Source organism: Nicotiana sylvestris, chromosome 11 (assembly GCF_000393655.2).
Source record: "Nicotiana sylvestris chromosome 11, ASM39365v2, whole genome shotgun sequence".
Taxonomy (NCBI): Eukaryota; Viridiplantae; Streptophyta; class Magnoliopsida; order Solanales; family Solanaceae; genus Nicotiana; species Nicotiana sylvestris.
This window is the reverse complement of record NC_091067.1, coordinates 92,922,779-92,947,541: the sequence shown is the minus strand read 5'-3', so window position 1 is coordinate 92,947,541 and position 24,763 is coordinate 92,922,779. Positions and strand designations below refer to the sequence as shown.

Sequence of the window (24,763 nt, the reverse complement as noted above, 5' to 3'; positions counted from 1 at the left end):
AGTTTGGCGGACCCTTATATTCTATCAAAGATTGAACCATCTCAAGTAATGGTGCCTCCAGAGTTTGTGAAGTTGATTGGCAGACCTAAGGTTAAGAGAGATAGGCAGAAGGATGGGGCAAATAAAAGGCAAGGAGTATTGTCACTGTCCAGAAAATGAAGAATCATGACTTGTAGCAAATGTGGAGAAACAACTCATAATGCTAGGACTTGTGGTCAGGTAATTGTTTTATACAATTTTAACTTCAAAACATTAAATTTTTAAATGCTAGAACATATTTATATTTTCTAACTTGTCTTTTTAATAGCAACCAAAAGGAAAGAAGGAAAGAAAGAGTGGAAGAACTGAGCAGGTTGCCACCAGTACAACACCTGCACCTAAATCAACAAAATCAAAAGAAAAGCAGCAGAGGAAGAGGCCAAGTTGTTTGATAGATCATGAAACTGAACCAAGTCAAGACAGTTCAACGCCTCAAGTTGAATATGATATCTATTGTTCAGCACCTCAAGTCACTCAACCAAGTCAGGACAGTGGTCTTAGGTTCATGCCTACACTTGGAGTTAGGGGTATTAGACATGAAGAAGATGATGTGCTTAGGACAAGAGTTATATCAGAAGTAAATACAAGGCCTAGGATGAGACAACATGTACAAATAACAGTTGGAACAAGGTCAATCAACTTCACTGGTGTTAGTGTTCCAACAGATCTACCATATTCAACACCAACATTATAGTGGAAAGGGAAAGCTGTTGTAACTGCAAATCAGTTGGAAAAACAAGGATAAGAGAGAATTGGGAAGCTGAAATCAAGGAGAGAGAAATGAAGATAAAGCTAGAATTTTTTTTGTTGTGTGTGGGATGTATTTACTGAAAACTTAATGACAGCTATCTCCCATTTAGTATTTTGTGATTAATGTTTGGTTCTGAATGTTGTCACTGGATGTCACACTATGATCCAGTGATGTAATTACTACAATTACTGTTTTTAGTGTGATCTCATTTGTATTCCAGTGGTTTGGGCTTAGATGTGGCCTTTCATTCCTTATGATATATTTTAGGTGATGTAATTACTAGAGTTACTGTTTTTTGTGTATGTTTTTGATGATGTAATTACTGGAATTGGATGTCATATTAATCTAATTGATGTTTCAAAGTTGTAAATTGCCATATTGGAGTTCAAAATTGTAAGTTGTAAGTTGTAAGTTCTAAGTTCTAAGTTCTGAGTTGTAAGTTATAAGTTCTAAGCATTTGTTTTCAAGTGTCTATGTTGGAAGAAAACATGTGTTCAGTTACAGCTTTGGCGAAGGAAACATATGCCTCACCATATGTGCCTATATCTAATTAGGAGTGTAAGAAGTGCCTATAGCGGATTAAGACTTGTAGCACAACTAGTACATAAACAATTACTCATAATACAAATTGAAGAAGCAACATCATTATATTACAATAACATGGAACATAATTAACAAATGATGTCATTGTTTTACAATAGCTAAGAGCATCAAAAGTCAGTAGATAGGAGCATCAAAAAACAGTAGATAGAAACATCTAAGTTTTACAAGAACTAGAAACATCAATATGGAGCATATGACATCTTTCTTTTAGAGAATTTACTTCATCCATATTGCCGCAACAAATCCAACAAAAAGTGCAACTGAAATTCAAATAAAGATCTTGATCTTAATCACTCTATCTTCAATTTCCCTTGCTTTGTTCACTTCAACATTTTTTGCAGCCTCCAAATCTTTAACTTTTTCTAACAATTTGTCCCTTTGTAACTTGCACGACTCTAACAATTGCTTCAACATATTGATTGTAACATTAGCCGCATCCAATTTACACTAAAACTTGTTGATTTCTATCGACGCTCGGTCCGAAAAGGGCTCGTCTTGCTATTCCCAATATCCACACGGCTCATTCTAACGATAATGAACAATAATTAAGTTACAAGGAATAAAAATTCAATTTTTGTACAAAATAATTAACAAAATAAACACATGAATTTTTTTTAACTTACTTCAGGTTTAACACATTTATAGAATCTCTTTCTGGTATTTTGAGGTGTAGTCGATCGGAAGTGGTTGGAAATCTCTCCACAATGGCACCTTCTCTTTGATATAGCAATAGAATCCGACATTTGACCCACTTTTGCCCCCACCAATAGAAAAGGAATTAATGATGAATTTTGTTGAAATTGGCAGTCTTGATAGAGCTTGAAGTAATAGGGTTGGGGTTTATTTTGAGTTATATTTTACGGGTTAATTGATTTGGGTATCGGATAATATGGATCGGGTCGAGTTTAATAATATCAAATGTAAAAAAGGCACGGATGAGTGCCACGTGTCCTCTCCGTCCACTTAAGGATGGATGTGTGTGGATAGTAAGACGGTAAGGAATTTTATGGTCTGATCGTATAAGAGAGGACAACTTTAAACAATTTATCATAATAGAGGGACATATAAGATTCTTTTCTATGTTGGGAGCAACATCAAAGTTAAAACGGAAAGGACTTTCATCATAGTAAATTAGTCGGGATTAGGCTGTTTTATAGTTAACATGATTCTCCCTCAGAACTGTTGGTGTACGACTAGACGAAGATGAACTTAAGAGAGAAGTACAATTCCAATAATGGACGAATTTGCACTCAATCAAGAAACAATTATCTATTTATCAGCATTTAAAATCATTCATAAATTATCAGCATTTCCAATAATGGACAAATTTGCACTCAATCAAGAAACAATTATCTTTTTATTAACATTTAAAATTATTCATAAATTATCAGCACATAACTATATGCCAACTCTAAATATTTGTGTTTGAAATTAGGCTTGACTAGTTACTAATTTCTTTTGAATTGAAACACACAAATCTAAAGTTGGGAACTCTACCAAGCCTTTGAACCGCACAAAAAATATGCGATTTTCAAATAACAAACAACAACAACAATAACAAACCCAGTATAATCTCATGTGTGAGATTTGGGAAGGGTAGTATATACGCAAACCTTACCCCTACCTTTGAGGGTAGAGAGGTTGTTTCTGATAGACCCCCGCTCAAGGAAAGAAAAGAAAAGAAAGCAATAACAACATCAAGATAATAAGAAACAAACAATAACCATAACAGGATAATAAGAGAGCATGCATTATCAACAACAATATAATTAGAAAACATATAGTAACCAAGGCTGTTGATAATCGAAAAATAAGGTTGACTAACTATTACTAACGGTACGGGGAAGACACACACTCGACTACCTACTAACCTTCTACCCTAATCCTCGACCTGCACACCTTCCTATCAAGGATCATATCCTCAATTAAGTGAAGCAATAGCAAATTCTGCCTAATAGCTTTTCCTCAGTACTTCTTTAACCTATCTCTACTCCTCTGCGGATCCTCAAGGCCAACCTCAATTATAGAAGACAAGGAGTTCACCTAGTCGTAATTTGTTTGGTTAAGTTTCTTAACAATGCATATTTTAGGAAAAAGTATTTAAGGAGGGAAGAAAAGGAAATAAAAATTGGAGAAACTAAAGTTTTTCCCAAAAGAGGAAACTACAATGCATGAATTCTCGCGACTTTTCTTTTGAAGTATATTGAGAAAACTTTTTCCTCCGACCTTTTTAGGAAAGTTCAAATTACTATATATTATTATCACAAGAAGAAAGTAAAAAATAGAAACAAAAAGGAAATAGGGGTAGAGAAAGGGAAAAAGAAAATTAAGAAAGTCCAGTCCACCTGGATATTAAAAAGCCTCTCTTCTCTTCACACAGCGTTACCTCATCTTCTTCTCCTCTCCCAAACCCTGCAAATTATTCTTTCACATCACAGATGTGCCGTTAATTACACACACAAACACACATTATTTGGTGTATATACCGGAGCGGCGCCGCCTCCGGAAACCCTAGATCCACCCCTCAAGATTTTTGTAGGATCTCTTTAGGGTTCAATTCAAGAAACCCAAGCCACCATGGTTGGCCCTACGCCGCCGCTGCCGCAATTGCAAACTCAGCCAACGGCACCTTCATCAGCTGAAGATGAAGCTCTCAAGAGAAACACCGATTGTGTCTATTTTCTCGCTTCTCCTCTCACTTGCAAAAAGGTCCAATCTTTGGCTTTTGGTTCTTGTACATACCTTTAATTCTCGATCAAGTGTTAATTCTATTGAATTTGGTGCTTTTTTTTAATTCGTGAAGTATTGTGTGTGGCTGCTAGTTGAGGATCTGAGTTGCAAGAGATAAAGATTGTGTTTTCTATTCCTTTTATAAAATTTTAAGATAATTTCTTTTTTCCGCTTTTATTATCAGTAAATCTTATATTTGGCGGCTGTAGTTTTTCTTTGGCATTTGGAATGAAGAACTATTTCTTGATTTTGTGAGATTACAGCTTAAAATATTCTTCTTGTCAGAAAATCTTGGCACTATTTTAGTAAATTTTTATGTCAAGCGATTTATCTACATTATTCAAGATTTAAGGTATATATGCAAAAAAATTGGTTTCTGCTGCTGTGTTGTCTGGATTAGAAGAGCTTAATTGTTTTGTCGTAGATCGAAATTTGTTTTGTTTCTGCGGCTTTTATGATGGTTTTGTCAAACTGGATATAGACAATCTTGTAGCGAATTTAAGTTGGTGACTTGGATTCCGACAATAAGTGCATTGGTTTATGCCTCCAGGAACACTGTAATCTTATTCGGGCAATCACATTTGTCTTTATTTTCTTTGTCGGATTGTTATTTTTGCAATCGAATCTATCGGCTGCACGTATGCCCCATTCTTTTTATCATATAAGACAAAGTTAATCGATGCAACAAGTGCAATTACTGAATTATTTCTCATTTATTTCTCTTTTCATAATTTATTTTCTTTTTCGGATTGTTAGTTTGCAATTGAATCTATTGGTTGCAAGTATGCCTCATTCTTTTTATCATATGAGACAAAGTTAATCGATGCAACACGTGCAATTACTGAATTATTTCTTATTTATTTCTCTTTTGATAACTGTTTGGGAAAAAGCAATTGCTTTACAAATGCCTTATGATCTGTGTCCCTTTTTGTGTGAATACATTTATGTGCATTTCTCCACGCTATATAATGTTGTAATTTAATTAATTCGCATCCATGGATCTATATATACTTCCGCTGACGCGCTAAATATTTTATTAACAGGGAAGCGAGTGTGAGTACCGCCATAGCGACATGGCTCGGCTTAATCCAAGGGATTGCTGGTACTGGTTGAACGGAAACTGCTTAAACCCGAAGTGTGCATTCCGGCATCCTGTGAGTTATTATTTCTTTCTCAACATGCTCTAGACTTTTTATCATCTCTGTGCTATAAATACGCAAAGTATCTTGTTATCATGTACATTTAGAGTTTCTACTTTTACTAGCAGATGTATATTGCTCTGTTTTGGCAAGTTAATCATTCAATTGATCATTATTAACCTCGTTTCTACAGCCTCTTGATGGATTTTTGGAAGCTCAAGCTCCAACTGTTATAGGATCTTCTGTAGCTCCAGTGGTGTCTGTTGCACCTATGCCACAGGGTCCTTATGCTTCTAGTAAACAAGGCGTGCCCTGCGTATTCTTCCAGAGAGGGATTTGTTCAAAAGGTGATAAATGTGCATTCATGCATGCACCGAACTCCATTTCTAGCAAACCTTTACAACCTCCAGTGTCTACTGCATCTAGTGAAACTCCAACTGCTAAGAATGCATTTGGTGGGGTTCAAAATGCTGTGCAAGGGAAGAAACTTCTGCAAACTAATCATCCGAAGCCCAGTGTACTACCTAAACCAGTTTGGAAACTGGAAAATCATCTGACTAAGAAAGAGAATACCTTTGATGAGAAGGTACTGCCACCAAATTCTGTCATAAACAGAGAGAGTACCAGGTACAAGCCAAGTATGCCTGCAACCAATGGCAATTCGCTCAGTGGCCCCAACAGGGTGCAGCAGCCCATTGGCCTTGATGATCACAGCAGCATGCAGAACAAGGATGATGAAATTTCAAGAGAGCCTTCTCCTGGTTTTGATGTTCTTGTGGACGATGAGCTAAGAGGTTCAGATTACTATCATGAGGAAGATCAGTATGGTGGAACAAGGAGCAATGGGGGGAGAAATGAATATGACATGGGCGATTCTGCTGATTATGATTCAGTGGCAGATATTGACCGAGATATGTACCGTGATGGGCGCGGATATGACTCATATGACAGGCTACCGAGTCGGTATGCTTGGGAGCAGCCTATAGCTTCTTCTGAGAGAATACCAGGGGGGTCAGCTCATCTTGAAAGGAGACGATATGGTACAGTAGATAGACCTGAACAAGTTAAAATGTCAGATCTGAGACATCGGTTGTCGAAGCATAGGAGAGGTAATGGTTTGAAATCTGTCATTGGTCATGACTTTTCAAGTGAAAAGAATGTTGAGGATCGAGCCAACAAGAGTTCTAGGAGGGATGCACACTATGTACCTTCACATGATAGTTCTCTTAGTGGTCGCCTTCGAGGAAGAATAAAGCTTCCAGTTAGGTCATCTTCTCCGACTGACAGGGCTGAATTACGGTTGAATAGGGAAATGGATAGGGCAAGATATCGTGGTAGGTTGTCTTCAGAAAGGCCACAGCTGTCCTCTTACCAAGGAAGGCTTCAAGACAGAATAAAGGGAAGAGTGCAAGAGGATCTCAGTAATGGTGACAGAAATAACAGAGGTCCTCGTCTAAGAAGAGATATAATAAATGACAATAATTCCAACTTTGTGCGTCCTAAAAGTCTTGTTGAACTTAAAGGTAGGAAAACTGCGGAGAGCAATGAGCAAAATCTCAATGAGCAACAACACCTGGGGAAGCGCAAGTTCCAAAAGCTTGATAGTGGGGAGGATCAATCATTTGAAGGACCAATGTCTCTGCAAGAGATTCTGAAGAGGAAAAGAGGGGGTGGAGCTGGTATGACATCTGGTGGGAGCGAAGACGATGAACATGAAAGAAAAGGCCAGACAGTGATGACTATTGGGAATGTGGTGGATTTTCCTTCTGCTATCATCAAAAATGGGTCTGGCCTTTCTATTCAGCAGGAGGAAGAATCTAAGCTTGCTGCAGATCACCAGTCTCCTTTGTGCCGCAGTGCAAATGAACTTGAAGCTGAAGAAGAGATGATTATGGAAGGCTCAGATGCTCAGGGCCACGACGAAGGCTATAATCAGGTAGATGGCGATGATGACTATGAGCCGGTTGAGGGTGAAGATTACACATTAGAGGAAGGTGAGAACGGTGACCTTGATGACGAATACCTGGATGATGATGATGATGATGGAGATGACTTTGCAAAGAAGCTGGGTGTTGTTTCCTCATAAATGTCGGGACGTTCGTTTTCTATACATCTGTGAGCTCTTTTAGGTTGTTTAATGAGCAAATTTAACTCTACTGGTTTTGATTTTACAAGTAGAGAGAGTTCTATTTTCTTGCTCTTTGTACTATTAGAAACTTCTTCTCATTTATTTAAACCCTCTGACTGGATGGATAATTTTCCACCAGTTAGTGGCTCGGGGCAGCTTTATCATTCAGGTTTGCCCAAAAGGGTCATGACTGTAACTTTAGAGTGTTAAACAGAAAGTATCTTTGCTATATCCTCTGTTAGCTTAGTGGAATTTCCTTTGCATAATGAATAGCGTTTGGTATTGGTAAATGGGAAAATGCGTGAGTTGCCTCTTAAACTTGTACGAAAAGTTCATTTATACACACTTTTACTTCAAGCCAGTATGACTCCTTTGAAATGGCGGCTGTTATGCCTTAAATAGGTTAGGGGTCCTCAAAGTGGCTAGCTGTGCACTTTCCCCCGTAATAATCTGGGCTGCTGGGCAACCTTCCTACAAAGTTTGGTCTTTGGATCTATTAAAGTAAGATAGTGGCTTGTTAGCTTACTTCTTAGCCTTTACAGAATCAGAACTTATGATGACTCCATCTAAATATTTATTAGCAAATCTTTCAGCCTGGAGGTCTGCGTAGTGGACATTAATTCTTGAGGGATTTCAAGGTATTCGAGATCATTTGCGCCTTATCCATGTACTCCATCTGTTTCAGTTTATATTAACCTGTTTCTTTTTTGGTCCGTTCCAAAAAGAATGACCCCTTTTTAAATTTGGACACAATTTAGCTTAAATTTTCAATTCTACCCTTAATGAGAAGCTTTTATAACCACACAAATATTTTGGACCCCTTTTTGACTTGTTTAGGACCACAAATTCTAAAAATCTTCATTTTTTCTTAAACTACGCGCCCAGTCAAACATGTTCACATAAATTGAAATGGAGGGAGTAGTAAGGAAATAGACGAGCACTCGAGGAGGATAAAATTGTAAGAAATTTACATACTATCATATCATAGGAGAGATGTAGACACAAAAACATAAAGATAAGGCCAAATACATCGACAACCCCCTAAAGTTGAGACCACTTTTCACTTTACTACTTATTCTTTTGTCCGTTTCATTTAAACACTTTAACCAACCCTTTAATGTGCCACTTAAACACTAAAATCCCACGAGGCACTTCACTTGTGAATCACATATAATGAGCACGTGAATGTAAAAATATAGTCTGACTGAACTATTCCAACGGTAAAAATCCTAAACCCCACGTTATATTAACCCCTTTCCCCTTTCTTTTTCTTCTTCTTCTTCTCCAAGCCCTAATTCCTCTTCTTCAATCCGAATTTCTCTGGCAAAATTGACATTTTTTTCTCCAATTTGAAAGACCACCGTCCTCCTTCGATTTTGGTTTAAGCTTTCTTCACATCTTCTCTCTCTCAATTTGTTGCTTGCCGATGTCTGAAAATTCAGAGATGACTGATTCGTGCCGATGTGGTCGGGCATGTGTGTTGAAAATCTCATGGAGTTCGGCAAACCCAGGCAGAAGGCATTTTGTATGCAAAAATGGCATAGTAAGTATATATTTCAACAAGTTCTCTTTTGTTTCTTTGATCTTAATATTGGTACGAATTTGCAGTTTTTAAAATTGATTTTATTGGATATGTTTTAAAGGATAAAGGAGGACGTAACTACTTCAGATGGTTTGAGGAAACATTTCCTGACCAACCAAATAAAATTATTTGGGGTTTGTTGAAGAGAGTCAAGGCCTTTGATCAAGAAAGGTAACGAGCTAGACAATGGAGGAATAAGTTATTATTTGTTATTCTACTAATTGCCGTAATTATTTGGTTGTGTTGTTGTTCTTGCAATTGTTAATGCCAATAGAATTCAAAAGTGGCTGAAGATGATTGATAGTGTAAGAATGGGGATGGTTGTTAGTGTTCTTAGTGTTTGAGAGTTTTTTGGTGGTTCATTCTTGGCCTTTCTTCTACTCTTTTGGGGTATGCCTAGCATTGGCTTTGGTGCTGGTGGTTCAATTGGAGGATTGTTACCCAATGGCCACATTTCTAAGTTAAGAATTGGCTGAATGAAGTGCCCATAAGCTTGTAGGAATTTATCCTTTCTGTACTAGTGCTCCACATGTTCATCTGGATCCTGCTATAAGTAATAATATGCACACACTGCATGTTAACATGTGATGCCTCTCAATTCCCACAACCTACAAGTGCAAGTCTTGAATGTAGTATTTATTACAAACCTTAACTCTTTCCGTTTGATTTCAAATCCATCCTCACCATTCCATATAACTGTGCACTGTCTAGCTAACTCCTTGTTCTCTTCTAATTAGCCTAGCCTAGGTGATATATCTGAAATCCATGTCTCAGCAAACCTAATCATATCAACATGTCTAGACATTATCTTATGCCTAATTTCTTCTAGCATGGTAATAATACTCTTGTGCCTAGCAGCCAATATCCATAAATTAGAAGTCTCACACATGTTATTCTCTATTATGTCACACCTGAAATGTTCTTGGAAGAAAGCTCTGCACCATGCCTCCCTTGGATACTTCATCATGTCTTCACATATATTCTGTGAGCCAAGTCTCCTCATGTTCTCAACTTTTTTGTTGTATTTAAACACATAGCTTGCCTTTGAAACCTTCCAGAATTACTTTCTTCTTTTTTCACCCCTTCATTTCTTTGACCAATTGGACCATATGTGTCTTGCACACATCCTGACTTCTGCATCAGGGAGCAAGTCCTTCACAGTTGCCAAAAATCTCTACATCAAAATATAGGCAGAATAAAACATTAGGAATTAATACAAAAAAGTTAGTACTGTTAACAAGCAAGAACAACAAAACATTTACCTTCTGCATGTCTGACATAACTGTTAAACCTTGACCATATCCCAACTGTAGATCTTCCATTAAGTGTCCAATGAACCAGCTCCATGAATATTTGGTCTCATGGTGTACAACAACCCATGCAATAGAAAACATCTGCTGGTTCCTACTACAACAACTAACAATTCACCCTTGCAATGTCTTTTTAAAAAGCACCCATCAAAGCCAATGATCTTTCTAGAACCTTCAAGTCAACCTTTTTTCAAGGCATCAAAACAAACATAAAAGTACTTAAATAAGTTCTTACCATGCTCAGATTCTCTGTCAATTTCTATCCAACAAGAGCTACCATGATTTGTTTCTTTAATACTGTCAGTATAGTCCCAAAGTCTAGCAAACTCCAATTTCCAATCCTCATAAACTTTCTAAGAACTATTTGTTTGGCCCTATAAGAAATTGTTCTTCCTATATACAATCCCAAATTCTCTCTAACAAGTTCCTGAATTTCCCAGATCCTCATATAAGGTGCAGCAGTTAGCTCTTTTTTGAATTTGTTAGCAATGTACTTGGAATTGCACATCTTATTTGTGTTCAATGGTTGACACTTGTGAATAGGGTAGTATTTTTCACCATAAAGTCATTAGTATCCCTATCAATACTACCAAACAACTCCCATCTGCATCTTTTATGTTTACACCTTACCCTTGCTTTATGCTTCTCATTGGTTTTAAGCTTCAATTGAACCTTGTACTCAACTGCATAACCAGTCACTGTCTTCCTAAATACCTTAGCATTCTCAAATATCATGCCCAATTCAAATATTGAAACTACACAGACTGGGTCATATCTAACCTTTGTACTCTTCCTTCTACTTGGGATGTCTGCATCTGGCTCAAAGTCCCCATCCAGATCTTCACTAGTGTCATCACTTCCAGCATCTGAACTATCTATGAAATCCTCATCACCTCCTAATCTACCAACATATTTCTGTCATTTGTTCACCCATATATCTTCAAAACCTCTGTCAATTCCAGCTTCTCCTATTGGTACTCCAGCAGTTTCAGGTTGTTTCTTTCTTCTGCTAGCCTTCTTTTATTTCTTCTATCATTTCTTAAGACTTTCAACTCTTCATCAACCTCACTATCATCCTCATCAGGAATTTCATCTACATCAGACTCACTACTAGCCACATCTGTTTCAACCTCTTCTTCACAACCTATAACATCATCTTCTGCAATAACAGAATACTTTTCCTCAGTAATAACATCCTCTACAGTTGGTTCTTCAGCAAAAAAACTACCAGCCTGTGACTCTTCAAGTGGAGGCTCTTTAAGAGGTTGTTCTGTATTTATATTATCTGGACCACCTTCACTTGTTACCATAAATGCCTTATTTAATGAGTCACTACTATCTAGAGTAATTTCAAGCCCACATAAATAGCCAGCTGGGACAAATGTCTCAACAACCTCATTAATAACATGTAAAACATACACATTTAATTTTCCATCAGTACAATGACAACCAATATTATATAATTATTTGTCATTTTCCACCAACACAAATTCTTTACTATTAGGGTTAAATACATAAAAATCCCCAATAGTCTGGTACCCCAGCCCCTTTGTATAATAACCAAATTCAAAAAGGGAAAAGTGGTCCAGATCAAAGAAAATTCGTTCACCTCGATATTGGTGATGTATTTTGCATCTGGAGGATTGGTAAAGGCTTCGCCATGATAAAAGCGTACAAGAATAAAGGTGTCCCCATACATACTTTACCCTACATTGAGAAAGACAAAGCACGAAAAAACAAAGGCAAGTCAGAAAGATTCGTCAAAAAAGAAGAGAAAAAACTCGAATTTTGGGTCTGACATTTCAAAACCCAAATTACTAACATGCACCCAAAATAAACAACAAATAACTGAGGATGAACAATAAATGTTGCTTACCAGAATCAAAAGAAAGACAAACGAATGGAAGCCGATGGATTTAAGAGCATGAACATGCAATTTATCCGATGAAAAATCATCGGGTTAGGGTTTTCTTATTTTTTTTTACGGATTGATGGAGGTAAAAATGGGAATGGGTTATTAGTTATTAGGTATAATAAATTTGTGACGGGTCAACCCGGTACCCAGGTAAATTACGTGGACAAAAGATCCACATGGCGTACAATTATTGGGCTGAAATTACGCATGGACAACGCTTGCACCCACACGATTTTGTTTTAATATGGGTCGAGATTTTAGTGTTTAAGTGGCACATTAAAGGGTTGGTTAAAGTATTTAAATGGAACAGACTAAAGAATAAGTAGTAAAGTGAAAAGTGGTCTCAACTTTAGGGGGTTGTCGATGTATTTGTCCTAAAGATAATATCGAGTTATGCTTAAACAAATATATCGTTCAACATCGATGGTCGTCAATAACCCCCTCCCACGTACTCATCGAAGTATTATAAGCTAGAGCTATTCTAGAGAAGTATTGACATTTCCTTAAAAAACCCTATATCCATATGAATTTGCTAGGAAAGTCCTTGGAATGTTCTAGGTTTGTAGAGAGTTCTAGAGAAAGCCCTTATCTTGTAAATATTAAGGACTTGTATAACAATTAATATTTACATACTAGCCCCTTGAAGATGAGTATATAAAGGGGGGCTATTCATTTGTAATTCATTAATCAAAACAATCAAGTTCTCTACAATAGAAAGCTTCTTTTGGCAAATTTCTCTTGTCTTTCTTATCTAACATTTCCTTAGCGATCTTAATGATATTATTTAAGGCTGACTTGGCATAACAGGATCGTGAGCAAGTTGTCAAGTGCCACACGTGTGCTTAGTTGAAGAGTAAGGACGTGACAACGTGATATCGGAGAAAATGTTATGATTAAAGGAATGTTAGAAAGAATACTAGAGATTGCTAGAAGGAAACTTTGTAGGGAACCATGGTCGGGATTATCAAGGGCATGGTACTTGCAAAAGGGGAAATGTGAAGGTCCCTAAGGTAAAAGAGTATGGTGGTGCATGGGACGCACGCGAAGTGGACGACTTACTTTTGAGGATGGACAAGTACTTTGAGATAGTCAAAGAGGATGACGAAGTTGTTAAGGTACGCAAAGCCTCAATGTACTTGACTGAGGTTGTCGTGCGATGGTGGCGTCGAAAGTGTGCCGACATGGAGAAGTGGCTATGCAATATTGAGACATGGGAGCAGCTCAAGAAGAAGTTGAAGAAGCAATTCTACCTGATTAATGTGGTGTACGAGGCTACGCAGAAGCTAAGGGAGCTCCGACAGACGACCATAATTTGGGAGTATGTGCGCGAGTTCACTACCTTAATACTACAAATCCTGTCATTGTCCGAGGAAGATTCCCTCTTCTACTTCATGAATGGGTTACAAAATTCTGTAAAGTAGGAGTTAAGAAGGCATCAAGTATCCAACATGGACGAGGCCATTGCGGTAGCCGAGTCGCTCGTTAACTTCGAGATGGAACCTGCCAAGTCCAAAGAAGGCAACACCGAAAAGGGTGGGGGAGATCATGACAAGGACAATGGGAAAGGCATAGCCGAGATATACAAGTATAGTGGCAAGGGTCCATCCCATAATAGACAGGGGCCCAAGAGAAACGGCAAGGGGCCAGAAAACGGTAGCGAGTACGTGCCTAAGGGAGGATGCTACTTTTTTAAAGGATCACATCGGGCAAGTGAATGCCCAGAGTTGGGGAAGCTTGCAGCAATGATCGGGAACTTTGCTCAGGCACACAAGGGTGACACAGGAGGGACCGCCTGCATTGGGGAGGGAGCGCTTGGAATCTAAGTCAAAAGTAGAGGATTCCAAAGCGTATCTTGGCTCCATGCAAATGGAGCATGGTGGCAACAAGAAAAGTTGGGAGAACATAGTTGAAAAGGATGACGAGTTACAAAGTGATGGCACGCTATCAGATTTAGACGATGCACCAATCAGAGGGGTCAAGTTTGCTAGCAAGGCTGAGACCACAGAGGGTAGCCAAATAGGGAGTGGAAGCATGGACCTGTTGCTTGAGAAGCTACTAGACTTGGTCGAGTCATGGGGAGATTCAGGCCAAGATCAAGGAGAGGTATCCGATCGGCGGAGGATCGAGGCCATCATTGCTAGCCGTCCAAAGTACAAATGGGGTAAGAAGAAAGGTGACCAGTACCTTATGACATAGGAATACGAACCGCTCCATAGGGCATAATGGCTAATGGACAAAGATTTCCGGCGAAGCCAAGGCAAGGTGCGGGCGTACGTGTCGATGCTTTGTGCCGAGGGTGGCACAAAATTGGGTGGGGAGAGTGTCCTGACCCGCCATGCCATCATGCCATATAGGCGCCATTTGGCATATATTAGTGTCATGTGGAAGCTTATATAGGAGGAAGGCTAACATTTGTGAGAAGATTCCAGAGAAGTACGGACATTTCCTTAGGAAGACCCTAGATCCCTATGAATTTGGTAGGAAAGTTCTTGGAATCTTCTAGGTTTGTAGAGAGTTCTAGAGAAAACCCTTAACTTGTAAATATTAAGGACTTTATAACAATTAATATTTACATACTAGCCCCTAGGAGACTAGTATATAAAGGGGGGTCATTCATTTGTAATTCTTCAATCAAAATTATCAAGTTCTCTACAATATAAAGCTTCTTTTGGCAAATTCTCTTGTCTATCTTATCTAACATTTCCTTAGCGATCTTAAGTGTAGTATTTTAGGCTGACTTGGTATAGCAGGATCGTGAGCAAGTTGTCAAGCACCGCACGTGTGCTTAGTTGAAAACTAAGGATGTGACATTGAGCTCCATTTATAATGAAGCTTAACAATTACATGCGAATAGTTAATGGTGAAGCCATTATCCTTTACAGGTTATAAACAATTAACCTTAAGTCAAGAAAAAGCGCATACAATGATAAAAAGAAGTTCATCGAGAGAGGGATAAGAACTTTTCAGTTGTGCATAACGAAGATAGCTTTGGAGTGGAGAAAATATTTGAATTAATAAGCCTGACCCACCGAAAAATGAGCCCAACCCGCTCATTTGATAGCCTAACTCTAATCATCTGAAGTTAGGAGTTAGGTTACATTAACAGGGAATGATAGATGAGGGGGGCATTTAAATACTTACTTTAAAACTTAAGCGCTAACTAAACGAGAAAGCATCCTGATGTGTAATGAGCATTTAGAACATGTCAAAGAGAATTGTCAAGCTTAAGGATGAGGTGTTAAGTGAGATTGGTCCTCTAGCTATTACTCCCGTTGTCTCAATCTATGTGATGCGTTTTTCTTTGTATTTTGTTCCAAAAAAATTATATCTTTTTATATTTAGAACCAATATCTTTAAACTTCTCATTTTACCCTTAATGAGATTATTTATAAGCACACAAATATCTATGGCTTGTTTTAAACCACAAGTTTCAAAAGCTCTCTTTCTTAAACACCATAACCGATCGAAGCGCACACGTAAAATGGGTCAGGGAGTACTATTGTTACCCTTTTGGCAGTATAGAAGAGGCGCTTCAATCTCAGCGAAAATGTGGCACGAGTTCTCTCTACAAAAGGAAGCTGAATAAAAAGTTATGCTTCATTTGTAGGTAAAATCACAAGTGGCCATAGTATAATGCATGAACTTCAACTTCCATTAAACAAGAATTACAAGTAATGTGGCCTAACAGTTGAGTTTGTACAAAGAGCTCAAGCATACAATGCGAGTCCAGTTTCACAATACTAGCTAGTCAAAAAAGGAAAAATATACAGAGCATTTAATAGTGATTTGTAGCTTCAGAAGCACCAGCGGCAGCAGGAGAATGAGCAGGGTAAGCGGCCAGTTTTACGAATATATTCTGCTTGCTTCTCTATTTTTACAGCATGATTATTTCTCCTGGCTTCTGCTGCTGCCAGTTTCTCTTCAGCTTTGTGCCTCACAGCAGCTAGCTTGTTCATTAGCTTGTCTTGTGCTCGTGCCCTCATCTTTTCCAACTCCACCTGAAAGCCAAAATGCTTAGTTTGCGAAAAGTTCAGGTCATGTTAATGAATGTATATTCAACATAAGGGTTTTTAGCAAAATGTGTTTTCTTCTTATTCATATATATATATATATACACACCACAAGTCCACTAAGAGAAGGAAATCATCCAACATCCAAGTAGAAACAACCAGATTGCAAGTATACAGCTACATGTATTGCAGCCGTGTGAGCAACAGGTACCAGAGACAACAAATATTTTTCCAATAAGGTGTATGGCATGAGCCTCAATTGCATCTTGATCCACGGCAAATCGAGAAACATCCACTAGAGACTAATCTAAAAGGTCACATTGACAAGTATTAACTTTTTCCAACATAGTTCATCCATCAAACTGGAAAAAACCATAAGTTAGATATTGAAGTCCTCTATAGAATAACCCTGCAGCTAAGGTCATACTTATTAAAACAGAAAATTATAGGTGCACTCACAATAAGATTTAAGACAGACTAAATTGTCAATTCTTGCAAACCATATTATGCCATGTCGGTCTTTAGATTCTACTTTCTAGATAGACATGATTTGTTAAATACTGATCCAATTCTGAGAAACACAAGTGGAGTTTTAAAGTAATCAGGTGGACCAAAGTCTCCTGAATGCTGAAAGAAAAAAGCTTAACTACTAATTTGTTAAAAAAATCATGTGCTCCATAATCGCATAGCTCTGCTAGTAGGAGCGGACAAACAAGGACATCCTGAGCAGTAAGTTGAAGGAAAAAAGAATAAGGATGGAAGAAAAGAAACACAGAGCTCTATGCAGCATGATCGCCATGAAACAAGTGTTGATCGCACACAAAGTAAGATCAACAAGTCATTTCCCAAAGCATGTAGAACTGGAAAAACAAGGACATCTTGAGAAATTTAAAAAAGAATGCACAAACCTTAACCAAGGTGCAACAACAATACATGGTGCATTATTTTCAATTTGCAGTGATACGTATGCGTCATCTTGTAGTTCTTAATAAGAGACAACAAATATAACTTTCCAAGCAGTTTGGACACATCTTTTAAAATATAATTACTACTTCTGTTCCATTTTATGTGATGGTGTTTGACAGCGCACAGAGTTTAAGAAAGAAAGACTTTTGAACATGTAAAAACAACTCATATATTTGTGGTTATAAATCATCTCATTAAAGGTAAAATGGGAAGTTTATAGTTAAATTGTTTCTAAATATAAATTGGTGTCATTCTTTTTGGGATAGACTAAAAAAAGGAAGTATGCAACATAAAAATGGAACAGAGGGAATACCTTTTATTTGAAAAGGCACCACTAGATAAAATAACGAAATAAAGTTAGGTTTTACACCAGACTCAATAATTTGCACTATGGCTTGTGGTTTAGGGGTACTAAATCAGAGAAACAAATAAAAACGTGTAAGGTCTAAACAGAAAACATAGAAGTCATGTACTTCTGGTGCAGAGCTTCAGAAGAGACATGTGTATAGTGTAGATGGCTGAACTAGAAGCATGATAATCACGCAAAAGACGACTACCTCAATTTTCCTCATCTCAGCTTCTGTCTTTGCTTCTTGATGATCTTCCCATGCTTGTATCTTGATTTCTTCCCGTTTAAACCTGAACAAAGATAAGCAGTAAGTCATAAGCTATGCAGCAAAGAAAGAAGCAATTACTCGGAATTATCAGCCTTTATCAACTAGGATTTCATTACTAACTTATTATTGATTTTTTGGTTCAAAGGGCAGCCTGGTGCACTAGACTCCCACTATGCGCAGGGTCCAGGGAAGGGCCGGACCACATTGGGTCTTATGTACGCAGTCTACGTTGCATTTATTGATTTATTGGTTCTCTGCCTTTTTTTGTTTTGTTTTTCTTTTTGGTTTTTTTTTTTTTTTTGGGGGGGGGGGGGGGAGGGATAAGAGCAATACATAAAGAGCATCAGTCACCATGAAAAATAATAAGTGCGGCCGAGGATGAAGCGCATCTTAGGGTAACTATAGAGTTGAATAAGATAGATATCTTTTTTTTCCCAATGGATAACATGATCGATGTCATTAATGGGGCACCAAGTTGGTCCAAGAATAAGCTAGCATGACTTGCAGCTACATTCTAAACTATGACCAAAAGGCTCAAGAACTAAATTAAGAAGAAATTACCTGGCCATATACTTTGCTTTCTCTGCGTCCTCCCAAGCAGCTGCGCGTGTCTCAGTGACAGTTGTAGTTGGTTGCTCTCGCTTATCAGTTTTCAGCAAGCTGGACGCATTTCTATCTTCACCATCCTTGCCAGCCCAGGCGGCTATATTCATCTTACCAAGTTTAGTTCCAAGTGCCATAATTTCTCTTCGAGTTTTCATCTGTAATTCCTGGTCAGTCAAGTCATTTATGTGAGCCTCCAAATTATCATTTAAAGGACAAAAGGGAGAAGAAGCTGGTGCAGCTCCTGGAGTTGATGGCCGAGAAGAAGTTGGGCTGCGAGTTGGTGTTGTTGCTCTCACAGGTGTCCCTGTTCTGGAAGGTTCCTGGCTTGCAATTGGAGTCATTTCTGTGCCCATATCTCTCATTGAGACTGACCTAGCAGTCGATGGTTGGGGAATGACGGTTGCACTATGGATAGAAACAGATGAATCATGACGGCTCAGATTTACTGCAAAAATATACAATCATTTTCCATTGTATGCCTAAAAGTTCATCAGATTTCAACAATGTATTGCAGAAGAATATGAATCGAGTAAGACGTAAAGGCACCAAAAACCACAAGTTCCATGCTAATTTGAATTTATCTGTAGCTTATCAAATTAAACATATCAATGCTATCAAGAGAAAACATGAACAAAATCGTCAAAATGATATTCTTGGATTTTTTTTAATATTCATAATTAGTTGAGCTTGGTTTTAGCTTCAATCACGACTCAAATGCCAGATGTACATTTTAGGAATGGCATCATATAAATAGACAGAGAACACTGTGACTGACGATTTTGAGGTGTTGTGACCTTGACATGCAAAATTCTTGGTAAGAAAAGACAAAAGGTTCTTAGAGTTCAACAACTTCATAGTCACGGTCATAGATTTGGAGGACAACGCAGACAATAAAATTTTGCCTTATATCTTAAGAATTTCATAATAACTTTTATCCAAATTGTTCAAATAATACTATAATGATCTCAATAATGAGCTCTCTATATATAGTTGGTGTATAGAAATAAATTAAATTATTTGCATGCTCATATGTGTATAACAAATCTTCCATTCTCTGTTTTGAGCATGTACACATGTGCCCATACAGGAACATCAGTATATCTAAGCCTCATGAAACTTCCATTTGGAGCAATCATAATTCAAGATCTTACTCGAGCCCTCAGTTTATTTCTGACTCTAATGGATTCTTCAAATTTTAGATATATCAGCTGTAATCCAGTAGAAAGCAAGTCACATCTCAAAACTTCGCACACCAATTCTAGTTTCAGAAATTAAGTAGAAAATGGAATTGGAATAGGAAATTCATCAAAAACAGAATCAGCTGAAACTTAAGAAAGAAATATAGAAATGTCACTGTTACTAATCATGAATAAGGTCATGAATCTCTTTCTCTGTTACATCCACACAAGTATGAAAAAAGAATACCAAATCTAAGTCTAGCTGCAGCCAGAACTTACAGAATTAAGTTGGTAGAGAAAATTCATCAAAGGTTGACGTGCTGGCATAACGAAAGAATGATAAAGGAAAGATAGCAAAGACAAAATATCAGACAGAAGAACATCATCATTCATGTAACGACATGCATTCCCGTTTTTCCTTCTTTTGAGAATGGTAACAATAATAACGACATACATTTTACCTTATCAAAAAATAACGACATACATCTTTGTGTATAAGGATAGCAATCTTCATGGCATTATTTGTTGGTGCTTCATTTTAATAAAATTTTCCTCGAACTTTACCTATCTTAAGGAATAAGATAACAGCTTTTTGTCTTTTTTATATTCATGAAGTGCAGCAAGTTTCTCAAGTTGTAGAACTTAGTATTCAATCGTGTACTTCTAAGACCTCACAGTCCCCTAGCACATCCATAATTGTTAGGTTATCCCAAGTCTCTGGACATTCCCAAATGCAAAATTTTGTAGTTTCATCTTATAGAAAAGGAATGGGGAGGACTTGGGGTGAAAGATCTCAAGGTTTTCAATAAGCTTTGCTACGGAAGTGGATATGGAGATTTCGGATGGAGGAGAATGCATTTTGGAGGAGGCTGATAGCGAAAAATATGGTATTATGGAAGGGAGTTGGAGGACCAAAAACATCATAGTACCATTTGGTGTGGTTTATGGAGTATTATGAAGGGTTGAGAAGACTTTAGTGGACATATTTCTTTTAGGATTGGGGATGAAAGCAGGATTAGTTTCTAGGCGCATAAGTGGCACAGGGAGAACGAGTTGAGGGAAGCCTCCCAACATATGTAGAGTATCTTGCCAAAGAGAGATGACAGTCCAAAAAAATTTGTAAAAAAATTTGTAGGCCTCACGAGGGGATAGTTCGTTGGGATTTAAGATTCAGGAGGAACCTACCAGATCGGGAGATGGAAGAATATCACTATTTGGTTGAGTTATTGTATGGGCTTAGTTACACCAAACAATATATCGGATGTATGGAGACAGTGAGAGTAGAGATGAGATGGATTGTTCACTGTTAAATCTTATTATAAGAGGTTATTTGGGAGAGAGGAATATGTTTTCGCTCATCGCTCTATTTGGATTCCTAAAGTACAGAGAAAGGTGTGTTGGTTGGCGGCAAGGGGAGTGATTTTGACAGTGAGAAATCTGAGGAAGAGGAGGATCACCTATGTCAATTGGTGTTTCATGTGCAAAAGCTCAGGCGAAAATGTAGATTATCTTCTATTGCACTGTCAAGTGGCTAATAGTTTGTGGAGGGTGGTCCTAAACTTGTTTGGGATGCAAAGGATCATGCCTGGAACAGTGAAGGAGGCGTTGCATAGTAGGGCTCACAAGGGGAAGAGAAGTCCAAGGGCATGGAAGGTTGCCCCATTGCAATCATGTGGATTATTTGGAAGGAGAGGAATAAGAAGGCATTTGAAGGGGTGGAACAAGATTTTGTAAAATTGCAAATTAGTCTTTTGTTCTAGTTTCTTTTTGGTGTACTCATGAGGTATCTAGTTGTATAGAGGATTGGGCCTCTTTTGTTGAGAAGTTCCAAAGGAAGTTCACGGGAGTCGGGGGTAAGGAAAAAAGGCATATTTTCCCATCCATAAATAAGCTGGCTTACCTTAGTAAATATAGATTGAAGATCAAATTTGAAAATGAGCATCTTTAATTCTCTTAAAGATAAAAGTCAGAACCCAATGGTCCAAAAGTTACTTTCATTGTCCAATTACTTCAGTATGAAGAACGATTCATGCAGCTTCGCACTTTTTAGCAACATAAACGATCTAATGTAAGATTTTGACCAAATAATATCATACTCTGCTTTCCAAATAGATTGTCTTGCTCTTTTTTTTAGCCAGCCCAATATTTTGTCTACTTTCCTTAAAGGAAAAAGCTTTTCCCTTTACAATTCATTACTCCTTGAATACATTGTTAGATAGGGCGATAGGCTTAATCATGTGCAATGCAGAGCTGAAGAATGGTAAACTTTGAGAAAGGGAGATAGAGTTTAATTAAGAAATATATTAGCCTAATGTAAAGAGCCTCAAAATAAATATGTGTGTGTGTATCAGCCGAATGTGAAGACGATAACAATTTCACCATTCTCTGTTTGCTGGTATATTAATGAAAGTTACATATTCCTTTTCTTTTATAAGGTAAAAGTGAAAGTTATATGTTACCAATCAAAGAACAAAACAATAAAAAACAAAACTTTGCAGCTTTAACGAGGTGCACTTGCACTTCTACCAATATGCAGCCGTGTAACCAGCTAAATCTTCTGTTCATGCCACCTTGCTATCAACCATTGAATGAAGAACCTAAATCACAGGCTTTTACATTTTCAATAAGATTCGAGTAATTTTAGAATATTTGAATGCTTTCAAGTATCAATTTTCTTTTATCAGTACCTCAATTATCTATCTTTAATTTTAATATTCTCAGAAATTATTAGCCTACATGATATTCTGTGCACTCATCCCACTAAGAGAAAAGAAATGTCTCTTGAGTGTATGGAGGAAGCCAAGCATTAAAAATTGCTTGTCAAATGAGACAACTATTGAATATCTCTGTGCAACTTCTAAATTGAATTTCTTCACACAAAAGAATACAAACTAGAAACGATGAGTTATACGTATAAAAAGTACACGGAAATTAGCAATAGCACTTTTTCTCGTTTTTGTACACATTCATCAAGGAGATAGAATTTTTTTTCCATTTACACGTAAAACATTAAAGCTACAGTGCAAGGTATTGGGTGATAGATATGGAACGTCAAAATTAGTCTTACTTGCTGATTGTCCAATAGAATTTTCAATCATGAGCACTGGCTTCGCATATGATTCAGCAATTGGGTACGGCTCAGCTTCCCAACTCACAAACTTCTGAACTCCACTGTCCTTCGGCTGGCCTGAGTCTATCTGTTTTGTGTCGACAGGCTCCTCATAAGGAACCAATTGTTGATCAGGAACCTCAATTACAACCTTTGTAGGTTGTTGTCTATAGCCATATCCAGAATGACTAGTCTTGCGTGATCCAACAACTTGACTGCTCTGCCCAGTCCTTGGACGGTTAGACGTTGGGCTTGCTATCCATTTCTGCGCATCATCCCATTTAGAAGGGGCAGGTTTTGAGAAAGGAGCTATGGGCACTCTCTGTGCAGCCCGCTCAGCCTTTTGAAATTCAAAGAGTGGAGATATAGTACTAATACTATCGAACCCACTATCACAGTCCAAAATACTGTCATCTTGAGATCTAATTCTTGAATTGACCAACGATTGATCTTTGATTCTCATGTCATTCATCATCTCCAAGGAAGCAGACGTATCAACTGCTAAGGAAGTCGAGCTCTCGGGAACAATACTTACAACATTTACATCTTTGCAATTCTCCAAATTACAACCTGGTAAGCAAAAAACAAGTACTTGCATTCAAACTAACAAAATTAGAACAAGCCAATAGCAGACCATGCCTATTTCTGCAACCGTATTATCATAGGAAATTGGAAGGCTTGAAGCACCCACAACTTCTTATGCTCTTTCGATTAAATACGAGTCCCTCCGTCCAATTATGTGGCACACTTTCCTTTTTAGTCTGTCCTAAAATAAATGACACATTTCTATATCTAGACACAATTTAAGTTTAAACTTCTCATCTTACCTTAATGAGATGATTTGTAACTATGCAAATACTTATGACTTATCTTGGACCACAAATTTTAAAAATCCTCATTCCTTTCTTAAACTCTATATTTAATCAAACACCACCACATATAATGGGCCAGAGGGAGGAAGCAAAACAGAAAGAGTTTGATTTTCAAGAAAATACAGTTCAGTCGGAGTAAATGGTGAGGGTGGATTTCAAAAGGTAAGCATTTCAGCAAGAAATAAAGGAAGTCTCCTAAGTACAAATCTCAGTGAAATAATATACAAAATGTGAATGCATTACAAATACCAGAGTCATGGATCTCAGAGAGTTGGGATCTCAAGGACAGAGTAGCAGATTCAAGCTCTTGATCTTCTACTATTTCTTCCCTTCTTTTCTTTTCTGCTCCCAGTAGCATAGACCTCAGCTTCCTAGGAGACAGCTATATAACAACAAACAAAATGTGACAAAAGGAGCTTAATTTCCTAAAATGAGAAAAGGGGTTTACAAAGAAAGTGATAGCTCAGTATAATATATGCAGATAAGATGGATCAAAGGTTGATTTATTTTGTTTCAAACAAAAGGAGAATAAAGAAAGCACAAGAAAGGAACAAGCAAAACCAACAACAACTAAAGTGGGTGAAAAGCCAAATGTTAATGAAAACGAAATGTCAAAGTGTCGTTCTTTCTACCCTTTTTTTCTTGAAAACTAAAACCCACATTGGGGAAAGAGAAAAAGAAATTGCTTTCAACCCAGATCAAAGATGGTAGTATTTAAAGCTTGTACTCTACTCCATTGCCACTGATTCTAAAGCTCACAAATGTCAAGTTTAATTACCTGTATATGTCTCTTGTCGATTCTTTCGTACTCCATTTACGTATCATCTAATTAAGGGTCCATTTCTTCTTCTTCACTTGTAGCGTGATTGAAGAGGTGAGACTGTGTTTCTGAGAAAGAGACTGAAATACAGTGGAGAGTCGAGAGTGGGAAGTAATTGTGACTAGTGATGGAGAGGGATGAATCACTTGTCTATTTCGGAAAGGACAGAAAGTGAGACTGTGTAGAGTGACAAATTGGACTTAGCCCCACTCCCTTTCCTTGGTCCCTACACTTTCGTTTCTGCTCCATCTTTTGACTCAAAATTTATGATTAAATAGAGTTATGAAACTCCAATTTTTATCGTGTAGTAGTATTAAATAAATCTTAGACCAAAGACTAAGGCCTCAGTTTGGGTCATAAGTTTTGCCAAAATAAATTTGAAATTTAT

At 37.6% G+C, this 24,763-nt stretch overlaps 2 protein-coding genes across 2 annotated transcripts; one reads left to right on the top strand and one right to left on the bottom strand.

Annotated features, from left to right (window-relative positions):
- The first annotated feature begins 3,715 nt into the window (after positions 1-3,715).
- On the top strand, positions 3,716-7,619 carry LOC104239017 (zinc finger CCCH domain-containing protein 17). The gene is made up of 3 exons (XM_009793552.2): positions 3,716-4,102; positions 5,167-5,277; positions 5,456-7,619. The coding sequence occupies exons 1-3, from the start codon at positions 3,971-3,973 to the stop codon at positions 7,346-7,348; spliced, it is 2,136 nt and encodes a 711-aa protein (XP_009791854.1). The 5' UTR covers positions 3,716-3,970; the 3' UTR covers positions 7,349-7,619.
- An 8,209-nt stretch (positions 7,620-15,828) lies between these two features.
- On the bottom strand, positions 15,829-24,529 carry LOC104239018 (uncharacterized). Its single transcript, XM_009793553.2, has 6 exons — positions 24,334-24,529; positions 23,805-23,937; positions 22,642-23,253; positions 18,352-18,841; positions 17,731-17,812; positions 15,829-16,195 (listed from the first exon to the last, which is right to left on the bottom strand). The coding sequence occupies exons 1-6, from the start codon at positions 24,367-24,369 to the stop codon at positions 15,992-15,994; spliced, it is 1,557 nt and encodes a 518-aa protein (XP_009791855.1). The 5' UTR covers positions 24,370-24,529; the 3' UTR covers positions 15,829-15,991.
- Positions 24,530-24,763: the final 234 nt, after the last annotated feature.

Bases quoted from the DNA above. Each gene is read 5' to 3' on its own strand.
- LOC104239017 (XM_009793552.2), top strand. From the start codon at position 3,971: ATGGTTGGCCCTACGCCGCCGCTGCCGCAATTGCAAACTCAGCCAACG. The intron at 4,103-5,166 runs GTCCAATCTTTG...TTTTATTAACAG, and splicing joins CTCCTCTCACTTGCAAAAAG to GGAAGCGAGTGTGAGTACCG. The intron at 5,278-5,455 runs GTGAGTTATTAT...TCGTTTCTACAG, and splicing joins AGTGTGCATTCCGGCATCCT to CCTCTTGATGGATTTTTGGA.
- LOC104239018 (XM_009793553.2), bottom strand. From the start codon at position 24,369: ATGGAGTACGAAAGAATCGACAAGAGACATATACAG. The intron at 17,813-18,351 runs GTAATTTCTTCT...ATCTTTGTTCAG, and splicing joins AAAGCAAAGTATATGGCCAG to GTTTAAACGGGAAGAAATCA. The intron at 16,196-17,730 runs GTAGTCGTCTTT...TTTGGCTTTCAG, and splicing joins CTGAGATGAGGAAAATTGAG to GTGGAGTTGGAAAAGATGAG.